Source organism: Solea solea, chromosome 12 (assembly GCF_958295425.1).
Source record: "Solea solea chromosome 12, fSolSol10.1, whole genome shotgun sequence".
Taxonomy (NCBI): domain Eukaryota; kingdom Metazoa; phylum Chordata; class Actinopteri; order Pleuronectiformes; family Soleidae; genus Solea; species Solea solea.
This window is the reverse complement of record NC_081145.1, coordinates 3,322,565-3,344,780: the sequence shown is the minus strand read 5'-3', so window position 1 is coordinate 3,344,780 and position 22,216 is coordinate 3,322,565. Positions and strand designations below refer to the sequence as shown.

Sequence of the window (22,216 nt, the reverse complement as noted above, 5' to 3'; positions counted from 1 at the left end):
TCATGATAAAACACAGATATTAAATCAAAGTTACAAAAAAACTCTGGATAAAATTACTTTAAAAACATTTTTTCTTTTACATTTTGTGTTATTTTTCTTTTGTTAACACTAACTTTAATCAGCAAACCCACCTATTCCAGCACATGCACACAACATTGTTTCATTATACTCAAATATAATACATACAAACAAACAAATACAAATATAACAGTCAGATAATACGAAAATGATACACATTGCTTGCTTAACTTATAGCAACATGTACTGAACAACACTGATGGCTTGTCAGCATTATTATTAGAATGTGTCATTTACTTTTTGAGTTAGGTATAAAAGAATCCCTCTTGTAGATGTAATCTTTTATACCTTCAACCCCTCAGGTGTGTCTTCAGAACTGACTTTACCTGCAGCCTGGCCTCGTGTCACCCTCCCTGACCCTCCCTGACCCTCCCTGACCCTCGCTGGCCTGTTGTGAGTCAGTTCAGGGGGAAATTCTTTGTGGATGTTCCTGCGGTTACTTCCTGGCTCAGACAGCAGTGCGTGGGTAGTTAGCGAGGTGATCTCAGTCAAGGTTGCCTACAGTGGAGCGCCGATTCAGACAGCCAGACACCATAATGCCAGTCCATCTGTAACCGATAATGACTGTGTGCCACTGGAACTGGTCATTTTCATTTTCACTGCCAGTTTGGCCCCCGGCTTCCTGGCCTCACAACAGCTGAATGTATCTAATGGCCGGGGTTGTTAACCTTTCTCCACTTGTGCTCACAGGGGAAATGTAGTTGTTTAGACATTTTCTATTTGCTGTGTGTAAGTGATGAATGTACCTCCAGGGAGGGTGCTATATTTCTTGTTGCAGAGCAGCAGAGACAGGACAGAGTTAGATGTTCTCCAGGGAACAGTGCAGTCTGAACAACTGGCCAGGTTAGAAGTGCATGTGGGAATAGCACTCCCTCCACAGCCCCCCTGCAGCTTCTCCACAGGCCCCGGGGGATTTCAGCTCCTGTCTAACTCAGACATAGGTGCTCTCTTAATCATCTTCAGAGCAAAGCTGGCGTCGGGGTGGGTCGGCTCAGGAAGAGCCGGGGAACCGTGCTGTTCTGTCTCAGCAGGCGGATGAGACGAGATGAGAAGAGTTTAACTGCTCTAGTGTCCGCACAGTTAACGTCAAGCTACAGCCACCAACTGATTAGCTTAGCTTAGCTTAGCTCCACGACAAGGGAACAAAAGGGGAACAGCTTGACTCCATTTGAAGAGAGTAAAACCATTTTACATCGTCTTTTGAGTTTCATCTGCATGTGAATGTACACACATCATATGTACATGATACATTATTATGTATTTTGATGCATCCTCTCTATTTACACCAAGTGCAATTAAGTGAATAAATGACAAAGAGCAGAACAATCACAGGAAGAAAGATGAAGATATTCATTTTGATAAAGAAAAAGAGGAAATAAATACCTGAACAGATGATATGAGGGAGGTTTTGTTTGAATAATGTTAACAGTCACTAGGACTGAGCAATGTGTCATCATGGAAATTGATATGAAGACATGAATTCTTTCTTACATTTATGTTTTGCATTTTCAAAATACAATGGGCGACCATTATCTGGAGGATAAAGTGGTAACAATCTAAGTCAGTGGTTCTCAAACACGTGAGAAAACTATGGAGTAACACCTTAATCCCCAACATTAAAATACACTGGTGTAAATATAGGCCTTTTCACAGGAGGCAGATTTATTCCCAATGAGATCATTTGCTCTCTCATCATCATCCTCCTCTTCTTCACATATACTTTAGACATTGGTACAGTGAAATTAGATTAAGATGGAGCAAGAGATAAAGTATTATTGTTTATTTTAATAGTATTTGTTTAATTTCCTGTGCCCTGGTATATTCAGTAGAATACTATTTCTGATTTTCCACCATGTACCACTGGTGGTACACATACTACAGTTTGAGAACCATGAGCGTAAATAATGGGTTACATGAATATTTGTCACAAGTGAAACTTTGGTCAGAAAAATAAAAACTGTAACATTGCTCAGTGAAACTGCCGCACTGACTGGATACGAGTTCAAAAATGCAATTAACGCATGAATAATTCTCGCAAAAGAAATATGTATGGTGTGTCGAGGCCTTTATAAAGATAATAATGATAATATCGTTCACATTAATGGTTCACTTCATCCTTGGGTTTAGTATTATAGTTGATTACGTTCAGTCTAAGACAACTTGAGTCTGACTGTGAGGCCGTCTTTCATTGACTTCAGCTGTGGCTCAAGTGCAGCAGCAGCAGCAGCAGCAGCAGCAGCAGCAGCATCATCAGCAGCAGCAGCAGCAGCAGCAGCAGCAGCGATAGGGCCACACCATGTGGTTCTCATACTTTCTGAATGTGCAGAGCCCGCCGGTGCATTGCAGCGTGTAAGGAGTGTGTCTATTTAACCCCCTGTATCTTTCTCTTTCTCTTTCTCTTTCTCTTTAGGTTGTCTTGCAACGAGTGTATCGAGAAGAGTGAAAGAGCGTAAACAAGAAGAGAGACATTTGCACCATGTGCTAGGAGAGTGGAAGAAGAGCGTTTTGTTGTTTTTCTGATATTGTTGAGGTGTCAGACAGACCAGAGAGGACACAGCCATGGGGCGGAAGAAGATACAGATCACCCGGATCATGGATGAGAGGAACAGACAGGTGAGTGTCACGCAGAACCAAACCAAGCAACCACCTACCGACACATCTGTATTTATTTTATTTATTTTACTGTGTGTGGAAACAATACTCTCTGTAGCACTTTTTTTGTCCAACATAACACAGATATCGCAACCATGGGTATCTATGGACACCAATATTTTATGTGTAGGGCTACCCAATCCTTCTTGTTCCCCATTGACTGGGTTAATTGGACACTCTAAATTGACCCTATCCACAGGGTGCACTTCCAGAGGACTCCGAGGGTCGCGTCAGGAAGGGCATCCGGGGCAGAAGATCTCTGCCAAAGAGACATTTTAGAAAACACAATGCTCTCACTCAAGTCCTTGTCACATGACGTGCTGGTGGACAACTCTCTTTATAGCATGTTAGCTGTGCTTAGTGAAGCATTTACATCATATGCAGGGTGCATGGATTCAAAACAAACATCCCATCTGCCTGTCCCTTCTCTGTACCTGTATCTGAAGGTTACAGTCGGACCAGAGTTCAGCAGCTGTCATGTGTGCTCGCATCCAAACAGACATACATCCCTCCCTGAAGTCCCAGCAAGCCGAACAGGGACCGTGACATTTCTTTGTCAGTGCGGTCATATTTACAGACGTGATTCCCCTGCCACCCTGCAATTTCAGCCAGAGAAGTTGATGAGGCAGCAGGAGTGCTGGGCTGCAGCGGGGGCCGCATGGCGTGGGAGTGGAGCGAGGCTGCCGAGCAGCACAGCAAGCCGACTGTGGCCTCCCCACACTGTAGGGCTTGTCCCCTGGCCTGACAGTATGGCCTGGCTCTTTTTTTTTTTGCTGCAGCTCTATGTGTTTGGTTGTAATTAGGAGCAGCCACCACACCACAACATGCACCCTCTCATTTGCAGGGTGGGTCGCCAGGACACACAGCGCCCTTCTCTTCCCCGGCTATGTGCTCGGTCCCGGCCTAGCCACAGACAGGGAGAGAGCGAGCTGGAATTCTCTATGTCGACTCAGGTTAAATATAAACTCCTAAACAGCAAAACACTGGAGAAGACAGTCTGGGTCTGTTTAAATCAGGAATAACAGTTGAAGATATCTATAGCTGGAAGGTCATAGGTCCATCTCTTTCTAAATGTGCTCCGTTTTTGATTGATTACACCGATAAATGTAGATGCTGAGGTTTTCTGTATCCAAGTAGAACACATTTTGTTAACCCCTTTTTCTAAATATAATTACAATTACTTAACAGGTGGAGCAGCATTTTTGCTGGGCTCACAGAAATATAATAGAGGTACATTAGTAGTGCCTTTCTCTCCTCTGGGGATTAACCTGATATGGTAGCATCCAAACGGTGCTCTAACTGTGTCTCTATCTGTTACTGTGGGGCTGGGAGCTCAGCCAAGTCTGAAACAAAAATCTTCACTGTGGGCCAATTGTCACTGTAACACCTGGCTCTGGGTGGGATCCACAAAGAAGGGGAAGGGAGGAATCACTCGTGGTGGTATCTATAGTTTATTTGATTACGTGCGATGTTGGTGGAAAACAGGAAAGAGGTGGAATTACACGAAAACAGATCGTAATCTGATCACTAGTTGAGCAAGTTAAGCCCTAGTATTCATTATCTTCACGTATCTGTGAAAGGAGTTTGCTCTCTCACCAATGTTGTTGGCACGCTCCAAACTATCAATAACAAATCTAGTGATATTACATATATATATACATAAATATGTTTTGTATTATTATTGTATTTACGGTTCAGTCTATGAAGTGTGGCTGTTGATGTCCCCATGAGATGTTTTACCGGCGTTTCATTACCCGGCCACCTCTCTGGTACCTGAAGGTCTTCTGCTTTGCAACCCTATGGTGGACGTTTTTTCTGCTGAAAACGATACATTGTACAGTGTTAGGGCTGTTCCAGGAGAAAGGTGCCTCACGTGAAACAGTCGTAGTGATTTCTTTGATCATGGTTCCTAACTTTGGTTCCTCAATTTCCAACGTTTATTCTTCACATGAGAGTCGTGGGGAGTTGGAGCTCATCCCAGCGGACGGGACGAAAGGCCAGGTGCACCCACTCACTCGCAGACTCACACCTACGGTCAATTTAGAGTCTCCTGTCAACCAGTCAGTTCTCATGTCTTTGAACTTGTGGGAGGACACCAAAGAACCTGCAAACACCCCCCCTCCCCACACACACACACACACGGGGAGCAAACTCTCCACACATTTAAACAGAGGACCCATTCATCTTCTGGTGGAAGCTCATGACATTAACATTGTGTCAATAGGTGTCATCATTATATGGTCTGCATGCATCATACTTGATGTCTTGGACTGGCCCGGTTTATTAGGTCTATGTCGCGCGGTGTGATTGATAATGAATCTTATAAGATTGGTGTGTAGTTGGCGTAACAGAAAAGTGGAGCTGCAGAGAAAGAGAGAGAGAGAGACTAATGTGTCTCCCAAAGTCCTGTGCTTGCATCAGATTTGAAATGTCTCAGTGTGTAATTTGTAAGAAAGTTTATCAGCCCAGCGCAGGCGGTTCAGCAGTTACTTTCAGCTGGCTCAGCAGAGAAGCTGCTACGACAATAGGCCTCTGTGCTAAAAAAAAAAGAAGCTATGGTATAACGTGATGTATGTGTATGTGTGTATGTTCCCCTCACACATGTACCATCTCCCTGGGGCATGCTCCAAACCAAGGGGCAATAGCTATTAGCATACGCTCCTCATTGTCAGGATCCAATTTGAATCCTTATCTGTGCCGCTCTGCTACAAACTATCCATACTGGTAGCATTAAAATGAAAGAAGCCCTTAAGTGGGCTAATTAGATAGTGTTGCTGCACAGGATGTTGTGTGGGGGGACAGTGGGGGCTCCCTTGCATTATCATTTCAAGTATTTTAGGAGGGTTGTTAACCTTTCAGGATTTATAACATGCAGCGTGGCAGAGGCTGGGAAGGTCTGTAATTGTGCAATCTATCAGGAATTGTGAGTGCGGAGTTGAGACGGGCAGTTTTTATTTTTGCTCCGATTCATTACTTACAGTGTACTGTTATAATTCATAGGAGAAAGGTCTAATGTTCAAAATATGACACGTGTGATGAAACCATAAATACGAGTCGGCACAGTTATAATAATGTTATATCTCTGTTGAATGTTGTGTCAGTTATAATGAAGGCACCAGTCTCCGAGCCCTGTCCTGCATACGTGATGATCCTCTTTCATAAATACACACACACACACACACACACACACACACACGCGTGGTCTCTGGACAGATGCAGCATCTGTTGGGCTCTGCTTTGACAGGTGTGGAACTCATGAACCACGCAGATGAACAACAGTGGTACCTGCTTTTCACAGCAGCTGTGGATCTACAGAGATGGTGCTTAACAGGGAGGGTGCACATTAGTGCTGTAAGTTAGTGCAGGGTAAAAGACTGTTGTAGCCTGGTGAGCGGTGTCTGGTGACGTCCTCTGGATGTCATTAAGCAGGCTCACTGGGGGTAATTGCCCAAGTCATTAAAAGTTTGATGATTTTGCTGCTGGGTGGAGGGTTGCCTGCCCTTGCTGTGGCTCATTTTGGAATTTGCTCTGGCACATCAAATGCCTGTAGGCACAGAGCAGCTTTCTCTCACTTGCTCTCCAGGGAGCAACAGAGCGCACACCTCCCTTTTTTTCTTCTTTTAGTTTGCACCCATTCCCAAAGTTCTGAGTGGTCATCATTGTGTTTGCAACAGGTAAAGAGCTTGTTTACGGTCAGAGGAACAGTGTTAACTGTGATCATTTAAGTTTATTAAGGGTGCAAATGGACAGTTTATTATGATATGATATGATATTGTATCAACATTTGTGGATAACACAAAATCTTCCATTATTTTTTTTACATAATGGAACATGGGTTGCCTTTACTTTAAATATCCAGTGTGTAATAATTAGTGACATCTAATGGTAAGTTTTCAGTCGGGCTGCAATGACATAATAGATGACGATGATTATTAAAATTCATCGACCCTGAAGTAACCCTGAAGTTTTACGCCACTTCAGCCCTAGAGCAGTTTATTAGTCTCCTCTGTCCTCCTTCACTACCGTCTTTGACCTAAAAGAATGAAAGCATGTCTCCTTCTCTTCATATACATTTTATTATATAATTATATTATATGAATTTGATGTTTAGAAAAGTATTCCATTGTACTTCTATGATGAGGAGTTGGTAAAATAAGTGCCTTGATACAAATGAGGCTCTCTGTGAGATTAGTCTTCAGCAACACTCCATTACTCTATAATATAAATATATATTTATATATGTATATATATATATATATATATATACATATATATTTATATGTGTATATATATATATATATATATATATAATTTAAATAACAGACCACTAAATGTCAGTCATACGTATTCAACCAAGCCGTGTAATAAGTCAGTGTCAAGTGTAGTGACTTACATTAGTAGCTGTCTTCCCTATTTTTTGTTCTTAACGTTAAATCGTGACTAATTGACTTTCAGAAAAAAAGAATACGACCAAAATAATCATCAGCTGCAACAAAATCATCTTTGCAGGAAGCATTCAAACACTCATTACTGGTTGGTTTGGGATTGGACCGATGCGTTGACTTAATGTGGGCGGGGCCTTCTTCTTCATTTGCATAGTAAGCTTCCGCTTGAAGAAGCGAAAGTAAAAAACCCACATTATTTTTTATTGTAAAGCATTTCTACACTTATGCAAATGTACTTATGGTTTCACTTTCCACCAATAAGCCCTCCTTAATGTTATACACTGCACTTCGAACTCCATAAAATGAAAATAACAATTAGTTTGAATCAGTGTTTTTCCTTTTTCATCAACAGATCATATCATTGTTCAATGAATTGATATATCGATCCAGATCAATCAGTCTAGTCAACGCAACACCTTTTATTTGTAGGTTTCTGCTGCGTTTTCAGCTCTTTACTAAACTGCTCAGCTTATAAACTCAACATTTCCACATGAATGTCTTGTATCTGTGTCTGTGGAAAACCTGCTTCTGTTTTATTAACAAACATGTCATCCTCTCCTCTGGATCAGTCTCTGCTCCTGGAGGTTTCAAGGTCAGTCCCACTTAGTGGCCGAGGCCCTCGCACCCTCAGTTGTCCACGTGGGAATCCTACGGCTGTGTTCTGTGTTCTCTCCCAGTCAGAAGTGATAGAGACAGACAGTTGTGGTGGACCTGGCCTATCTCCCAGCCCAGCACATGCTGGCGCTGCACAGCCAGGGCAGCAGCCACAGGGCTCGGGTCACTCTGCCAGCTGGTGCCAGACCTCTCTGTGTCTCTCAAGCTTGCTCTCATGTCTGCCATGGGGGGCTGTCAGAGGTGGCATGAGGCTCTAATAAGGCAGTGAGCACCTCACCCCTCTGGAGGTGTTTGTGACTCAGGCGTCTCCTGCTATGTCCCAGTCACAGCTGCACTCTCAGTCCCAGATGTCTTGTTTGTCATCATGGCAACGCTGCCAGAGGACAGACACTGATAGACCCTTTGATTGACACGCCAACTGTGTGTGTGTGTGTGTGTGTGTCAGCTTATCCTGCACACTGGTCTTTGGCAGAGATTGTCTGGTGGAGGAGAGGAAGTATAAATCGGACACAGCAGTAAAAGCGTGTCTGATGGGCACTTTCATTTGTAGATTTAAAACACATTAATTTTAAAACTCATGTCACATATGGCACTCAATTTTATTTATAGGTTCACTTTGTAATATTTACTGTCAGAAATTGAATATACGCCCATAAGTATATGTTTGTACATGTTATTATTTCCCCTTCAGTTTCATTTAAAAGACCAAAATCAACGCAGCTGACGGCCAATATATTGTTTTATTTTCACTTTAGTAATAACGACGATTGTTAACACTAAATATATTGAACAACGCTTACTGTCTGTCTGTCTCTCCAGTCTGTAGAGCAGGTGTGTCGTTCAAATTGAAATTGTGTGAAAACTAAATATCAAAAACTTGATCATTTATTTATTTGTACACTTTTGGATGAAGCAAAATTAAGTTTTATACGGAACATAATACGGAAAGTTACACAAAGAAGTAATACTCCACTGATTAGTTAAATGATGATATAAATAAAGTTATTAAAAAAATGGCCTGACAGACATATAAACTGTAGATATATAGACAATAACAATGGAACACAGATGAACAGGTATGCAAAAAAGTGTTTATAAATATTAAAAAGTGCTAAAAGAAAAGAATATTAAACCTATTTTGTGAAGTGAGCTGAGCAGGAGTGCGGTGACACACAATTACAGCGCGTGGTGGGGCACTTGGGAAGAATTTGGAGCAGAATTACCACCTCGTGTTGGCATCGCGACAGTGTGTTGAAAGGTCAGAGTTTTGTCTAAATGAAATGCTGGTGTAGTTGGTGATCGGACCAGTTATTGTGTGAGCTACTTTTACCACCTTATCAAAGGCAGAGAGCTTTTTGAATTGCTCCACTTTATTGGAAGTCTAAATGTAGCCTAACCTTTTTTTTTTACTCGAGACATCTGATGCCTCAGAACAGCTGTGAGTTGCAGCGACAGTGTCACAATACGGATGCTAATCTTGTCATTGTGTGTTACATAAAGTAGTCAGCGAGCTAGACTACGATATACCACATCTTTCTATGCATTCAACTCACAAATCTGAGACGGCATGGAGTTTGTGGGTGTCTTTGATTTGGTGAACCAGAGGAACTCTCCACCAGTTAACCTCCCACTTGACCTCATGGGTGTCTTTGGTTTGCCACTGTCACACCAGCCACCTCAGAGAAGATGGCGCTGGATGGAGGTTATAATAGTTTATGTTTTGTGTCATATTTACATTTAAGAACTCTTTAAGCCTTGGTGGAGGTCTGTGCTCTCTGAGTGCTCTTGTTTTACTTTGATATTTTGTGTCAGACAGGCTTTATTTTATATCTAGATATGTATACAATTGTCCTTTAAGGGAGACATGCCTACCTGTGTACATCATGCTTGTGCTCTTGCAGCAAGTCAAACAACAGAGAGGAGCTTACGCAGCCGACATTAACCAGATAATAGTGAGTGAGTCAAGGAAAAATGGCAGCGAGAGTGCTGCCAAAATTCCCAGCGTCACTCCAGACGAGGACCTCCAGTGTGTCGGGGCCGCAGCTTTGATGAGAGCGCTCACTCACACTTTCATACATTGCATCTATGTGCAGCACCTTTTCTATCACACCTCTCATACGCTGCTGGCACGGCCGACATGAGCAACACGGAGCTAAGTGTCTTGCCCAAGGTCATATCAGCATGTTCACTGGCAGAGCTGGGAATTGAACCCGAGTTGAAAGTCATCTTGCTCTTCCACTGAGCTACCACTGGCCCAGTTGGTAGTTTTATCAGATTTTCAGAGCTTTGTTTTAACTATCCATCGGGGAAAATTCATCCAAACGACTTGTGTTGTTTGACTATTAAAAGCAAACGTGTGCATCAGTTGGCTTGTGTCGAGGTTTTGTGTCTGTGGTTGGGGAGAGGAGCACCTCTCAGAGCTGCCGCCGCCACCGCCGCTGCTGCTGCTGCTGCTGAGCTTGAAATGCAGCAGCGCCTGGGTCAGCAGCCCTGCACTCAGCACTCTGCCAGGCATCCAGGTGGAACAAAGTCCTCACTCAGCGTCTCATCCGTGGGCTTCCTGCTGAAAGGTGACATCTCCATGGCTTAACAGCCACATTCATCTGCTAAAGAGCACACAATTTCCTAATCGTTTTTCCCACGTGATGCTCCGTGCTTTCCAGCTGGTTAGGCAAACAAATAAATATGCAAGCGGGCGAATGCTTGAGTGGGCAGCTGTTTCATCTGCAGAGACTCATGTCAGCTGGTTTGAACAACAGGTGCTCTAATTGGGTAGAAACAGGCCCTGAGACTTCCTTTTTCCACCTTTGTATGCAGAGAAAATCATCTGAATGACATCCACTAAACCACATAATGTGAGATATGGTCTTAGATTTTGACATATCACGATGAGGCAGCTGTGATGAATGTTCCTGCTTTAATCACCATTATTTATTCTATTGAATCCGTTTGTGAAATACACTAAATAGTATTGATATCGACAAACAAAGTCACTTCATAACTCTTCTTTCATTTTAAGCCAAATTATTTGGAATATAGTCAATTTCCAGTCCAGAGAAACAAGCTGTGTGCAGCTTAATATCCCGACATATCTTGTATATTGGGATATAGCCTGAAAATGTCCAGATATTACATTTTTCTGTGCTGAGATTTGCAAGGAAACGTGTCCTTTGAATCATCTTCCCCTGTATTTAACCTTGTCACTTCAGCAAATGTCATTAAAGAACTTGGTTTGTCATACAAGGTCAGTGAAGGACCAGGAGTGGCTCCTCTGCATGTCTACAGTGGTATTGATGTTCCTGTGTAAAAACATGACATTTATTTATCACAGTTGGACTGTGACACAGACTCAGTACAACACACAGAATTATACTGTATTATAAGAGTTAGAATGAGGGTATAGCTGCGAGCTGTCACCAATTAAAGTTGAACAAAGCCAGCTCATGTGCACAACTCCTCTCTTAGTAGGTCAGTGAAAGTGATGGAGAATACAGACACATGCATGCAGTCCTCTGTGGCTCCAAGCCTTTACCAGCACACTCACAGGACACATAATACAAGGCACGTTTGACAAGAAACATGCACTAACGACAAACAGAAACTCCAGGCTGTGCTTTCAAATATACAAATATAAAACTAAAGGAGAGAGCAGCTGCCTCACCATCCTACCACTCGTGAATACTGAAAAATGAGTACAGCATATTGTAAAGAGGAGGTGTAACAAAATGACAGGAGTGTACGGGCGACGCTGCAGAGACGTGGGACATAAAGTCACTTTGCAGAGAGGGTTTGCGTTTCTATCGGAGTGATGTATGACCCGCAGTCCCATCTGAGGGCTCATGTTACAAAGCTTATGCTGCACTACACAGATAGTTTTCCCTATATGGAGTCTGAGGGTAAGTAATGCACAGACCCCCGTTGTTTCCGAAGCTGACTCAGCGTGCTGACTTGTGCCTCTGAATCTGACCCCTGGCCTGATAACAAGACATTTCAGACATGCGCTATGTTATTGCGATCATTCCTGAAGGAGGGATGATCTTGTTATCTGTCACCTCTGTGACAGTAATATTGTTTCAATGCAATGACGCCATTAAAACTGATTTTAACAGTGCACACAGCCCAGATGAGACTAGGCATGGATGTTATTCGATTTTTATATACTGATACTACTTATCGATACTGATACTACTTATCGATACTGATACTTATGACACGATGTTCAAATGAATACTTTTCTATACTTTGGTGCACCTGGATGCAAACTTGGTGACAGGCCTGTGACATCACCTGTCTCCTGGTTTGGAGACAGGTGATGTGTAGCTGCTGCTTGAGAGGAGAGCGAGCAGATTTTACGAGCATCAGTGAAGGCATCACAGCCGAGCAGAAATATCACTGTGAGTCACGGAGGAGACGAGAGAGAGGGAGCACAGGTATTGTGTGACTTTTTAGGGCCAAACCTTAAGTGTCCTCACTAGTCTTATAACCAAACCTGCTCCCTTGCCTGGACATTCCTCCCCCGCTCCTCCCTGCCCTCGGCAGAGAAATAGAGCTTTGCGCCCAAACACTTAGCCCTCAGGAAACGCTTGTGACGTCAGCTTCTCAGTACGGTAATTCCTACACGGCTGAATATCTGCCAGATATCAAAAGTTAAGATAAGTGAAAGTTATCTTGGGGTAGAAGCTCTCACTCTTTGGACATTTTTTGACAATTCTACAGCCATAAAATCAAAATAAATCCTGGCTGCCTGATAATCATGATGGTCATAAGAGGATTAATGTTAGCTTTGCTGAATCAGTCAAACATGCTCTGCTACCGAGTGTTTAGCTAGGTAGCAGTGTTGTGGGGTTGCTAATGTTGTCCCATTAACGGCTGTAGCATTACATTTTTACACATGATAAAAGTCTCTTTGTATTTGCTAAACTTAGCAAAAAGAGCCCAAACTTTTAGCGCTTGTCCACCATGATGCTAAAGAGTTAGCATTATGGAATAAGTAGCTATGTCATAATGAGTGCTAGCTTCAGTCAGGAGGACACTGCTGTTCTGTTAGCAGCAACAGAATCATTAGCTTTACTAAAGATTCACTTTATTATTTTCCCAAATCTTAATTTCTTAATGTCATTTGAAAAATAAAACAGGCCTACAAAACAAAAATAAATAAAGCACTTCAGATGCACATATACAAATAATTTCATGGACTAAAAAAAAACTGTAAATAAATGATAGTAAATGTATTTCCCATTTATACATTCAAAATACTCTAATTAACTCAATGCCAGAACTCTTCAGTATGAAGCTGTGCCTTCATTGGTCCTGCAAATATTTCACAATAAAAGCTGTGTTGAAAAAATAGAATGTATTCAGGAAACTGAAACAGTAGAGTGCTTTTACTCTGAAACTAAAACAGGACATGATTTGCGATGTTGAAACTGTGGTCAGAGATAATTTTCTCTGTTTATTTTGCTGTGAAACACCAGTGGTTTGCTGTAAAAATAGACGACGTTCTAATCCCAGGAAAACCAACACGGTTCACTCAGTGTGGCTGCTGTAATCATGTGTCCTGACCCAAAATGAAGTGCCATCACATGTAATTGGTCTGGATCTCTGGTGCCGTAAAGGCTGGAAAAACTGTGGCAGTTAAAAAACAATAGGACGGTTTTAGATTAGGGCTGCAACTAACAATTATTTTCATAATCAATTAATCTGTTGTTTTTACTTTCATTTGCTCGATGAATCGTTTGGTCCACAAAATGACAGAGAGTGTAGAAAAATGTTGGGGTTTCCCAAACCTAAAATTATGATGATCTCAAATGTTTTGTTTTGTCCACAAACCAAAATGAATCAGTTTTAATGATTTCTTTGTCACATGGAGCAAAGAAACCATTTAAGAAGCTTAAAAATACTGAGAACTCGCTTTCATTTGTTTTAAAAAGACACTCAAGTCCATTAATCGATTATCAAAATTGTTGTTTTTATTTTATTTATTCGTTGTTCCAGTGTTACCAGTCTTGATACCCATCTCTACCTAAGTTTAGTTTTGTGAATGAAGCAGCTTTGATGCGTGTGTACAGTGTACTCTTCAGGCTGTAAAGTGGTTTACATTCATTTCACCTTCATTTAACACTAGTTTGCACATTATTGCACCAGTGAAAAAAAGAACATAAACATCTTGCATTATCTCTAATACTTTGGCGACTTTAGTGTCTTGTACTGCTTTTTCCATTCTGACTGTAACTTCACACAACAAAGATGATAAAGGTCTGTGCTTGGATGATAAATTGTGTCATCAACATTTATGTTTATTTTCTTCTCTTCAATTTACTTTTTCATTTGAAAAATAAATAAATAAGTGTTTTCCTTTGGTAATGTGTGGCTTTGTTTCCTGTGTGCTCCTCAGGTTACCTTCACAAAGAGGAAGTTTGGCTTGATGAAAAAGGCGTATGAGCTGAGTGTACTATGTGACTGCGAGATAGCCCTCATCATTTTCAACAGCTCTAACAAACTGTTCCAGTACGCCAGCACAGACATGGACAAAGTGTTGCTGAAATACACAGAGTACAATGAGCCCCATGAGAGCAGAACCAACTCTGACATTGTAGAGGTGAGTGTCACTTTTGTCTCTTTTTTTTCCACATTACCAGAGAACACTTCCTTCACTTTTACCTCATTGCGTTCAAGTAGTTCTACTCTTACATGAATTATAATCCAATTCAGGGGGGAAATGGTTATTTATTATATTTTAGCACTGCATGGTTTTGGACCATAACATCTATTTAAAGGCTATGAAGAAGGGTTACAGACGTACAGTAACAATTTCCTTCTAGTCACCATTCAGATAGGACACAGAAGGTCTGCACTCCCTGATAAGTGCTGCTTCTCGTGTACCTATTAACGGCCATGGAGAAGCTATCTCTGCTCAAGCATGCACACATTAACTGCAGACCAACATTTTGACCCTGTTTCCCATAGATATTGTACCTGCAGGGCTCAGTTTCTTGGCTGAGCCCTCATTACAGACAATCACCCGACGATTGCTGCAGTATTTTTCATTGAAAACTCAACAAACATTTGGGTTTCCTGGCAGACGAGTAATCCACTCGTTATGCCAGTTTAGAGGATTGTCAGCCAAAAATGTGGGAGCCAAAGTAAAGGACAAAAATTAGAGATAACATCGTGTTCCAAACATCTTTTATTGGCACATGTGTGGTTTGTCACGATCTGCTTCAAAGAGGCAGGTATCGTTTTCAGGACTAAATAAAAACACATACAAACAAGAGCGCTCAGAGAGCACAGGCCAAGGCTGACACACGTTACCATCTTACATAAGCACGACACAATAACTTCTCAAATGGTACTTCTCATGTTAAATTTAAATTGCCGCCAAATCCGTAATCTAGAGCAGATTTTAAGAATATGTGATATTGAAAATGTGATAATAGAAAAGGTTGATTATTGATTATATAATTGCATCTTCAAACCTGCGTTTATAAAGATCCATCATTAAATACTGAATTGTATGCACTTCCATTGGCATTTATTAACGACACATTACACTGGAAACCAAGGAAAGAGAAATCTAAATCCTTTGCAATAAAAAAAAGCTGGAGTTTGTGATGAGTTTCACATTTTCTCAGTTTTCATGATGAAGATTCGTCGTCATGAATGTGATGACACAGTGACGCATGCGTCTGGTGATTAAAACACTAAGTTATGTCCTCATTTATTTTCTGATTATGGCTTTTTCATAATTTAATTGTTTAAGGGATAATTGTGTTGCTTTAGAAAATTGATTTGTTGAAAATGTGACATAAATCATTCGTGGGTAGATCCTTAAAAACTAAAATGTTGAGTGATCCCTCAAAAACTGTAGACAGGAAGTTGCAGATAGTCACAGATAAACTCAAACTGATGAAAACATAACCGCCTTGGTGGAGGTCGTTAGTTTATTGCCTATTGATAAAATCATGACACTGCTAGCATGAAGTCCCCCCTTTTCATTTAATTGCTATTATTTAAATTTGCTGAGATTATTTATTTCTACACAGAGGCCGTTTTCATTAGATTGCTGCATTGCGATTCTCTTCTGGTTTTATTGCCGCCACCTGCCCACTACAGCATACAGCATTTTTATTACAGCTACTTAAGGAAGAGACATTAAGGGTTTAAGATGGGCGAGATTGAACATTTTCAAGAAAACTAGCTTTGGAAAAGTCTCTCACTTGGAGGAATTAGTGAAATTACATGCAGCATAAAGGAGTCAGCTGTGGCCCATTATCTTTTATTCATGCTGCTGCTGCCGATGCTGCTGCTGCCGTCGCTGCTGCTGCTGCTGCTGCTGCTGCTGCTGAATTACCTGCTTGGCAGCGCTGCAGAAGAGTGCTTTGGCGTCCAGTTGACTCATGCAGTCACTGTGCCATCAGGGGCCCTGAGCACTGAGCAGGGGCTCACCTGCATGAAAAATACATGGATCCATTCCTTAGTTGCATAACAGTGACCACAAACTTGTGTTTGTCGTGACTGGAAGTCGACTTACTTAAAACAACAGCTCCCCACACTTGAAGGCATTATGAGGTTGTTTACTGCCTTTCAGATGGGTCGTCCCTCCACACTACGGATACATAAAGCAACAGTATTTACTGTGTGTTTTATTGATTTCTCTGGAACACATTTTACAGCTTTCTTTGTTTTTTTCTCCGTTGTCAGTTGTTTTTTTTGCACTTTAGAAAAAAAAAATCCCACTGACAAATAGCCTGCGCAAAAATACAAAGGCATTCGTACTGTACTCGTTCTGCATGTGCAAATAAAACCTCTTGAACCTCAGACATTTATGTTGATATCCAGGTTTAATTGCACTGTACATTAACGCAGAGCACCAGGGGTCCTGAGCTGAGTTCCACTCTTAGCCCTTCTGGCTACAGTCACCGCGGTCGCTCCACTGCACAAAAGGCGAGAACAAGCCCCTGTTGTTCGCGCTCACTCGGCCAGCATCGTTGCAGATATTCACAGTCCCGCTTCTGCCTGCCGGCCATGTGGTCAAGCTTCAGAAGTGAAGAAGCAGAGCAGAAGTAACCAACCCGGTCTACTTTACAGCATCACCACATCAGTCCGCTGTCCGTCCGCCTGTGTCAGCGCCGGTTAATCATCTGTGGAAAACGTGATTTTTGATTTGATTAATTGAAGAGAAATATGAGTTCCAGTTGTGTGTCTGCACAGTTGTTGTGCTTCCCCTCGGCTGCACACATCCGTTTACACTACACATTCATTTGTAATGAGGGGAAGAATCCACCCCTCCCCTATTTATCTAGTGAAATGCGCCTCACATGAGGACAGTTATACTGGACACTTATCTCAATTTTTAAATCGCGTTAAACCAATATCTGCCATGCTAACAATCATGTGCTCATGTGTACACAAAAAAAACCTCTCTCCCACTTTTTGTTCATGTGAGAAACTAAATCAGAGGTCACCGTCCTTCTCGGTGGTACCATCTGTAGATAAAGGCTGGGCCGTGCAGTGCAGCCTCCATGTTTTCCACAGATGGATGCATGCCTGGGCCACAGTTTGATAACCCAGTGGAAGGCTGTGGACTTTGTCTCAAACTTGGCTCTCCATCCAACGCTGAGCAGTCGGCTCCGATTTCCCTTTTTTCCTTTTTCCTTTTGTGATGGTGTAAATGTTTCTGTTGCTAAACACTCCCAGCGACAGGTGAACTGCCAGATGAAATATAATGTTCAAAATGTAGGATGGTTACTTGGCAAAATTTGAATATACCATATAAAAGTCTATTGTATCATCACGTTGAGATAAACAAATATGTACATTATATAAGTACAGCAAGGCCCCTGTAGATTTTCAGTCTACAGACTCACCATTAGTTCTTACGCCTGTGGTTCTCCAACTTTTTTGTTGGGCCCCCCCCGACTCTAACGAAATTGTAACACTGTGTCAAGTATAACATTTATTGAATCAATATTAGAACAAACGTTTCACTTTTCTTTCAATAATTTGTTGTGCAAATAACATTTTTGCTCTCGCAATACAAATAACCTCCGTATTGCTTTGTGAGAAAGCAATTTTCAAACAAAAATATGAAATTATAACTATAATAGTGTCATTTTTTAATCAATAAATACATTTGGATAACAAAGAATACTTGACCAATATCAATCATTTGCTGTGCAAATAACATTTGTTTGTATTAGCAATACAAATGCTGTCCCCTGCCAATGTTTTGAGACACACAGAGAGGTCTTAGGTGGCATTTTCTCGTCTTGGGTTTTGGTCGTCGTGAGTCATTGTTGCGTTCGGCTGACGTTGGCTTGTTGTTAGTTTCTGAAACATTGCACAGTTTTCTTTTTGCCCATCAGAAACTTCTCTATTATCCAAACCTTGTCGCCAGTGTAGATTTTGTAGTGGTACGTCACTTAAATGAGTCCGGCTTACAGCAAGACCAAAGGTTCCACCTGCTAAACTTTAGTTGGACTTAAAAACAGAACTCGTGCCCCCCCTAGAAAGTCTCCACGCCACCGAAGGGGGGCCCACCCCCCAGTTTGAAAAAGGCTGTCTTACACACTGGACCTTTAAATACGTTTCACACATAAAGTCTGACGTTCTGTCCACGGTGTGACCCACCTGATGTCCTCTGGGTTTGGTATTGTCAGAAAATGTAACAACGATATTGATGAGTGTTTCAGTGTTTCCCAAACCCTCGGAATACTGATGTTCTCAAAGTTCTTATGTACACAGAACAAAGAAACCACCAAATATTCACATTTAAGAAGCTGAAAAAAAGAACTCTAACTTAATTTACTCCTCTGAAACATACAGTATAACTATTTTCGACGAAATCATTGAAGATGTTAATTGGGTTGAGTTAATGTGAAGCCAAACTCAGTAGAGTACATGACACATGAGGGTGTATGGTGTTGTTTCTATTGTGCTTCCTATCACATTCTGTTGATACCCCAAATGAAAATGCTGCTGTTAGTCATTAGATTAATCTAATAATATTTACTCTCCCTCCCCTCACTGCTGGTGGAAGCTAATCAGATTGTATTTATGCTCCACTATAACCTCATGCCATGCCATGCCGGTCCTGCACACAGAAAGACCCTCTTTGTCTCCAGGGTAAACCTTGAAAGCGGAGAATAACTTCACACACACATCAGCTGGCATTTATGTGTCTTCTCTTTGAGGCATTCAGTGCAATTCAGGTACATAATAGGGGACAAAGGCACATGGAATCAACATTAAGCCAATACTTAGCGTAATCTTATAAAATCAAGGATGGGAATTTGCTTTAACTCAATTTGTGGATGCAATTTGAGTCAAATACCAGCGCTTCCTAATTGTGAATGACTGAACTGTATCATATGCAAAGACTTGACGTTTCCCCGCTCTTCTCAAGTCTTTTACCGCGATGATTTGTGAGCGTAAACAAACTGAGATCATTCATAGGGAAATGTGGCTTATCTGCCTCATAATAAAGAAATATAATAAAGATGGACGTCCATTGTTACGGCAACTTGGTGGAGGAAAATTCCTCGTGCCTTTTGTTTTTTACCCACCAGCTCTCCCCACACAAAGGTTTTATGTCATGTTAATAATTCAATGGCATATGTAAATTTTTTGAACGTTATGAAATGTCAGGGCCGCTCCCGTTTTGTGTGTGATATTCACTCTGCCCTTTGCAGATGTTAGTGTGACAAAAGCTACAATCACAATCAGCACAACATTTCCCATATTCAGATCATTTCATCAATGGCAAACGTGCTCATAAAGTGCATTTTACAGATCAAAAATAAGATTTTTTGCCAGTTATGGAATAAAGCCACTTAAACGACTGAATAGTTAGCAGGAGTTTCAGACAGGGGGTGTTTATGTTGTCAATCAAAGACTGAGTGGTGATTAAGACTCATTTCTCTCTTAATGAATGCAAATTGGCACATCTGCTATGGTGGGCTAGCTGTCCAGACTCCTCAATTAGCATGATTGATCAATTATCCTCCTGCTGGTGGCTCCCTGGAAATGGAGGCTGGGAAAGGGGGATATGTAGAGCTCGGAAGTGAGATATAAGAGCATGAGTAAAAAAAGAAAGAAGATAAAACATGCATTCCTTAAATTCTGCTTGTTTAGTATCAAATAAATCTGATTTCATGTCAAATTCATCGGCCATTGAGATCCCTCACATTAGAAAAATACAAATATTACAAACTATCACAGGTGGAGTGTTTGATTTGCGCTTCTTCTGATTCTCTAGCAGAGTTGTGATCCAATTTCCCTCTCGGAGATGATAAATCTGGCTGGCTCAGTATTCCGTAGGGAATAATCTGGTATGCAACTTGTTTTTGTTGGTTTTAACAGGAAGTACAAATCCTTAAATATCAGAGCACACTGCTGAGACATAATCTGAGTACTGGAAACAAAATGTTCATGATCGTGACACAAAAAACACAAACTTTGGACATTACATTGTACTGTCTTCATGACAGGGGCCTCTGGTGGCCGCTGAACATGTGGTCTGGTCAGATGGGGGTCAAGTGAAAAGAAGCACATCTTCCTTCATTATATTGCAATTATATTTGTGGCAATATTTAAAACAACAACACAAAAACACTAAGTTGATATTATGTGACCTCAGGTTTATGGTATGTCAATCATTTCAAATAATGCCACATTTTTTCCTATTGTTTCATTAAAAAAATCATGCAAAAAATAGAAATACTTTCAGCAAAATTGCATTTTGCAATTGCTCGTTCTTACCTTGAGCTGTGGTTGTGCTTAAGAAAGGTGAAGGCTTTAGTCTTCATGGTGTTTCACAAAGATCTCTGTGCAGATGTTGTTGTGCTTCTTTAAATCATATACTGACGACTGTAATAAAAGCAGCATGACGTACATAAACGTATATAAAGCACAATTTGGCTAATTAAATATTCATTCAAATGTATCAGATACTATATAGATTGAGTGATTTTCATCAGACAGACTCCGGTCCACCTCATATTCATCATATTACTCTATTGTCTTCCTGGTATTTCACTATGATGATGAGAAAAAAGAAAAACTAAATTAAATGTCATTGCTGTTGACACAGACTTATTGAGCTGATGTTGATTTTTCCAGTGCTTTTTCAATATACAGTATGTGTGTGTGAAATTTTCTGCCAGGCAATATTTTAATATTACATTAGAAAAAAAGGCATGTGCACGTTGGGGCTTCTGTGATTTATTGGAGTGATATTAAAATGATTTCCTATGTATTTTTTTTTTATTTTCACCATAGCTCTCGCACAGTGCTGATATGAGGATTTCACTCTGTATTGTTAATCAGCAGATATGTGCATTATCTGTCATAGAGCTTGAGATTTTTTGTATACCAGGTAACTTCACGTGTGAACTGTGGGTCCGGCCGGGTCAGCTCCAGAGGGAACTTTGTTGCTATAGTCAAAACAAACACACTGGTCCTTTCACGTAGCACCAGCGTCTATTTTCAGACTAGTGCAGTGGGACAAGATAAAAATAAATAGGGCGTCTTTAAACACAAAGGGTTATCTTTATGTACAGTAACTCCTTTGATAATGTTATAGCATGTGACTCAGTCAGCCGTGTGTCGCAGAATAGAGACACGAAATAACAAGATTTAACAAACATTACTACAAAGTAAATAATATTCATTGTGTCGTATGATTTGTACACAGTGTGTCTGTGATGTGGTGGCAAGTTATTGTACTCTCTTCCACAAAGACATCTGCTTGGAGCTGCCTGTAATGTCTTGTCTTGCCACAGTGAGTGCAGCAGTATTAATGGTTCTGTTAGGAGCAACATGCTGGGTTTCAAAGTGGCTCTTTTTATAGGACAAGGACTCCTTTTCCTCTGGGCTTTTAGTGAAAAAAGGGTCACAGTCCTCTTTTGTAGTTTTCTGAGTGTAATGAAATAGACGTGCTAATGTCGGTGCAAGTGTAGGACGCTTTATTCTGCAGTGTACAGTACATCCTGTGCTATGGAACAGATACAGTGCCCAGTAATTATTACCTGGTGGCAGAGTAGTGGCCTTGCATTTTCTAACTGTGAAAAGGTAGTTTGATTATAAGGACTAACTTGATCATAGCTCCACTGATTATTTCTCTCTTTAGGGCTTTACAACAGTTTCCCTCTGAACTCCATTGTGGAGCATAGTTTTCTGTGCATTTTAAATCCATTACGTAGTACATCTCATTGTTTTATTATGTCTCTGCTCTCTGGTGTGTGATGCTTGTTACCAGGTTACTGCTAAGAGATTTCTGCTTTTGGCATATGTCGTGTTTCACTGACGTCAGAGCCTCTTTTTTTTCCACCCTCTCCAACTACATTGCATATGTCTCATCTCAAACCAAGGGTGTTTTTGAGAGCACATGAATGAAAGGAGACACAAGAAGAAAAGCCATGATGTAC

General features: G+C 41.1%; 1 protein-coding gene across 6 annotated transcripts in view; it reads left to right on the top strand.

The window, feature by feature from the left end:
- mef2aa (myocyte enhancer factor 2aa) overlaps positions 1–22,216 on the top strand; it is an 80,177-nt gene that overhangs the window by 25,515 nt on the left and 32,446 nt on the right. For all 6 annotated transcript variants that reach the window (XM_058644789.1, XM_058644788.1, XM_058644792.1 and 3 more), the window contains exons 2-3: positions 2,489–2,691; positions 14,185–14,388. In XM_058644789.1, coding sequence (XP_058500772.1) covers positions 2,638–2,691; positions 14,185–14,388 — 258 coding nt within the window. In that variant the 5' untranslated portion in view covers positions 2,489–2,637. The remainder of the gene's footprint in view (positions 1–2,488; positions 2,692–14,184; positions 14,389–22,216) is intronic.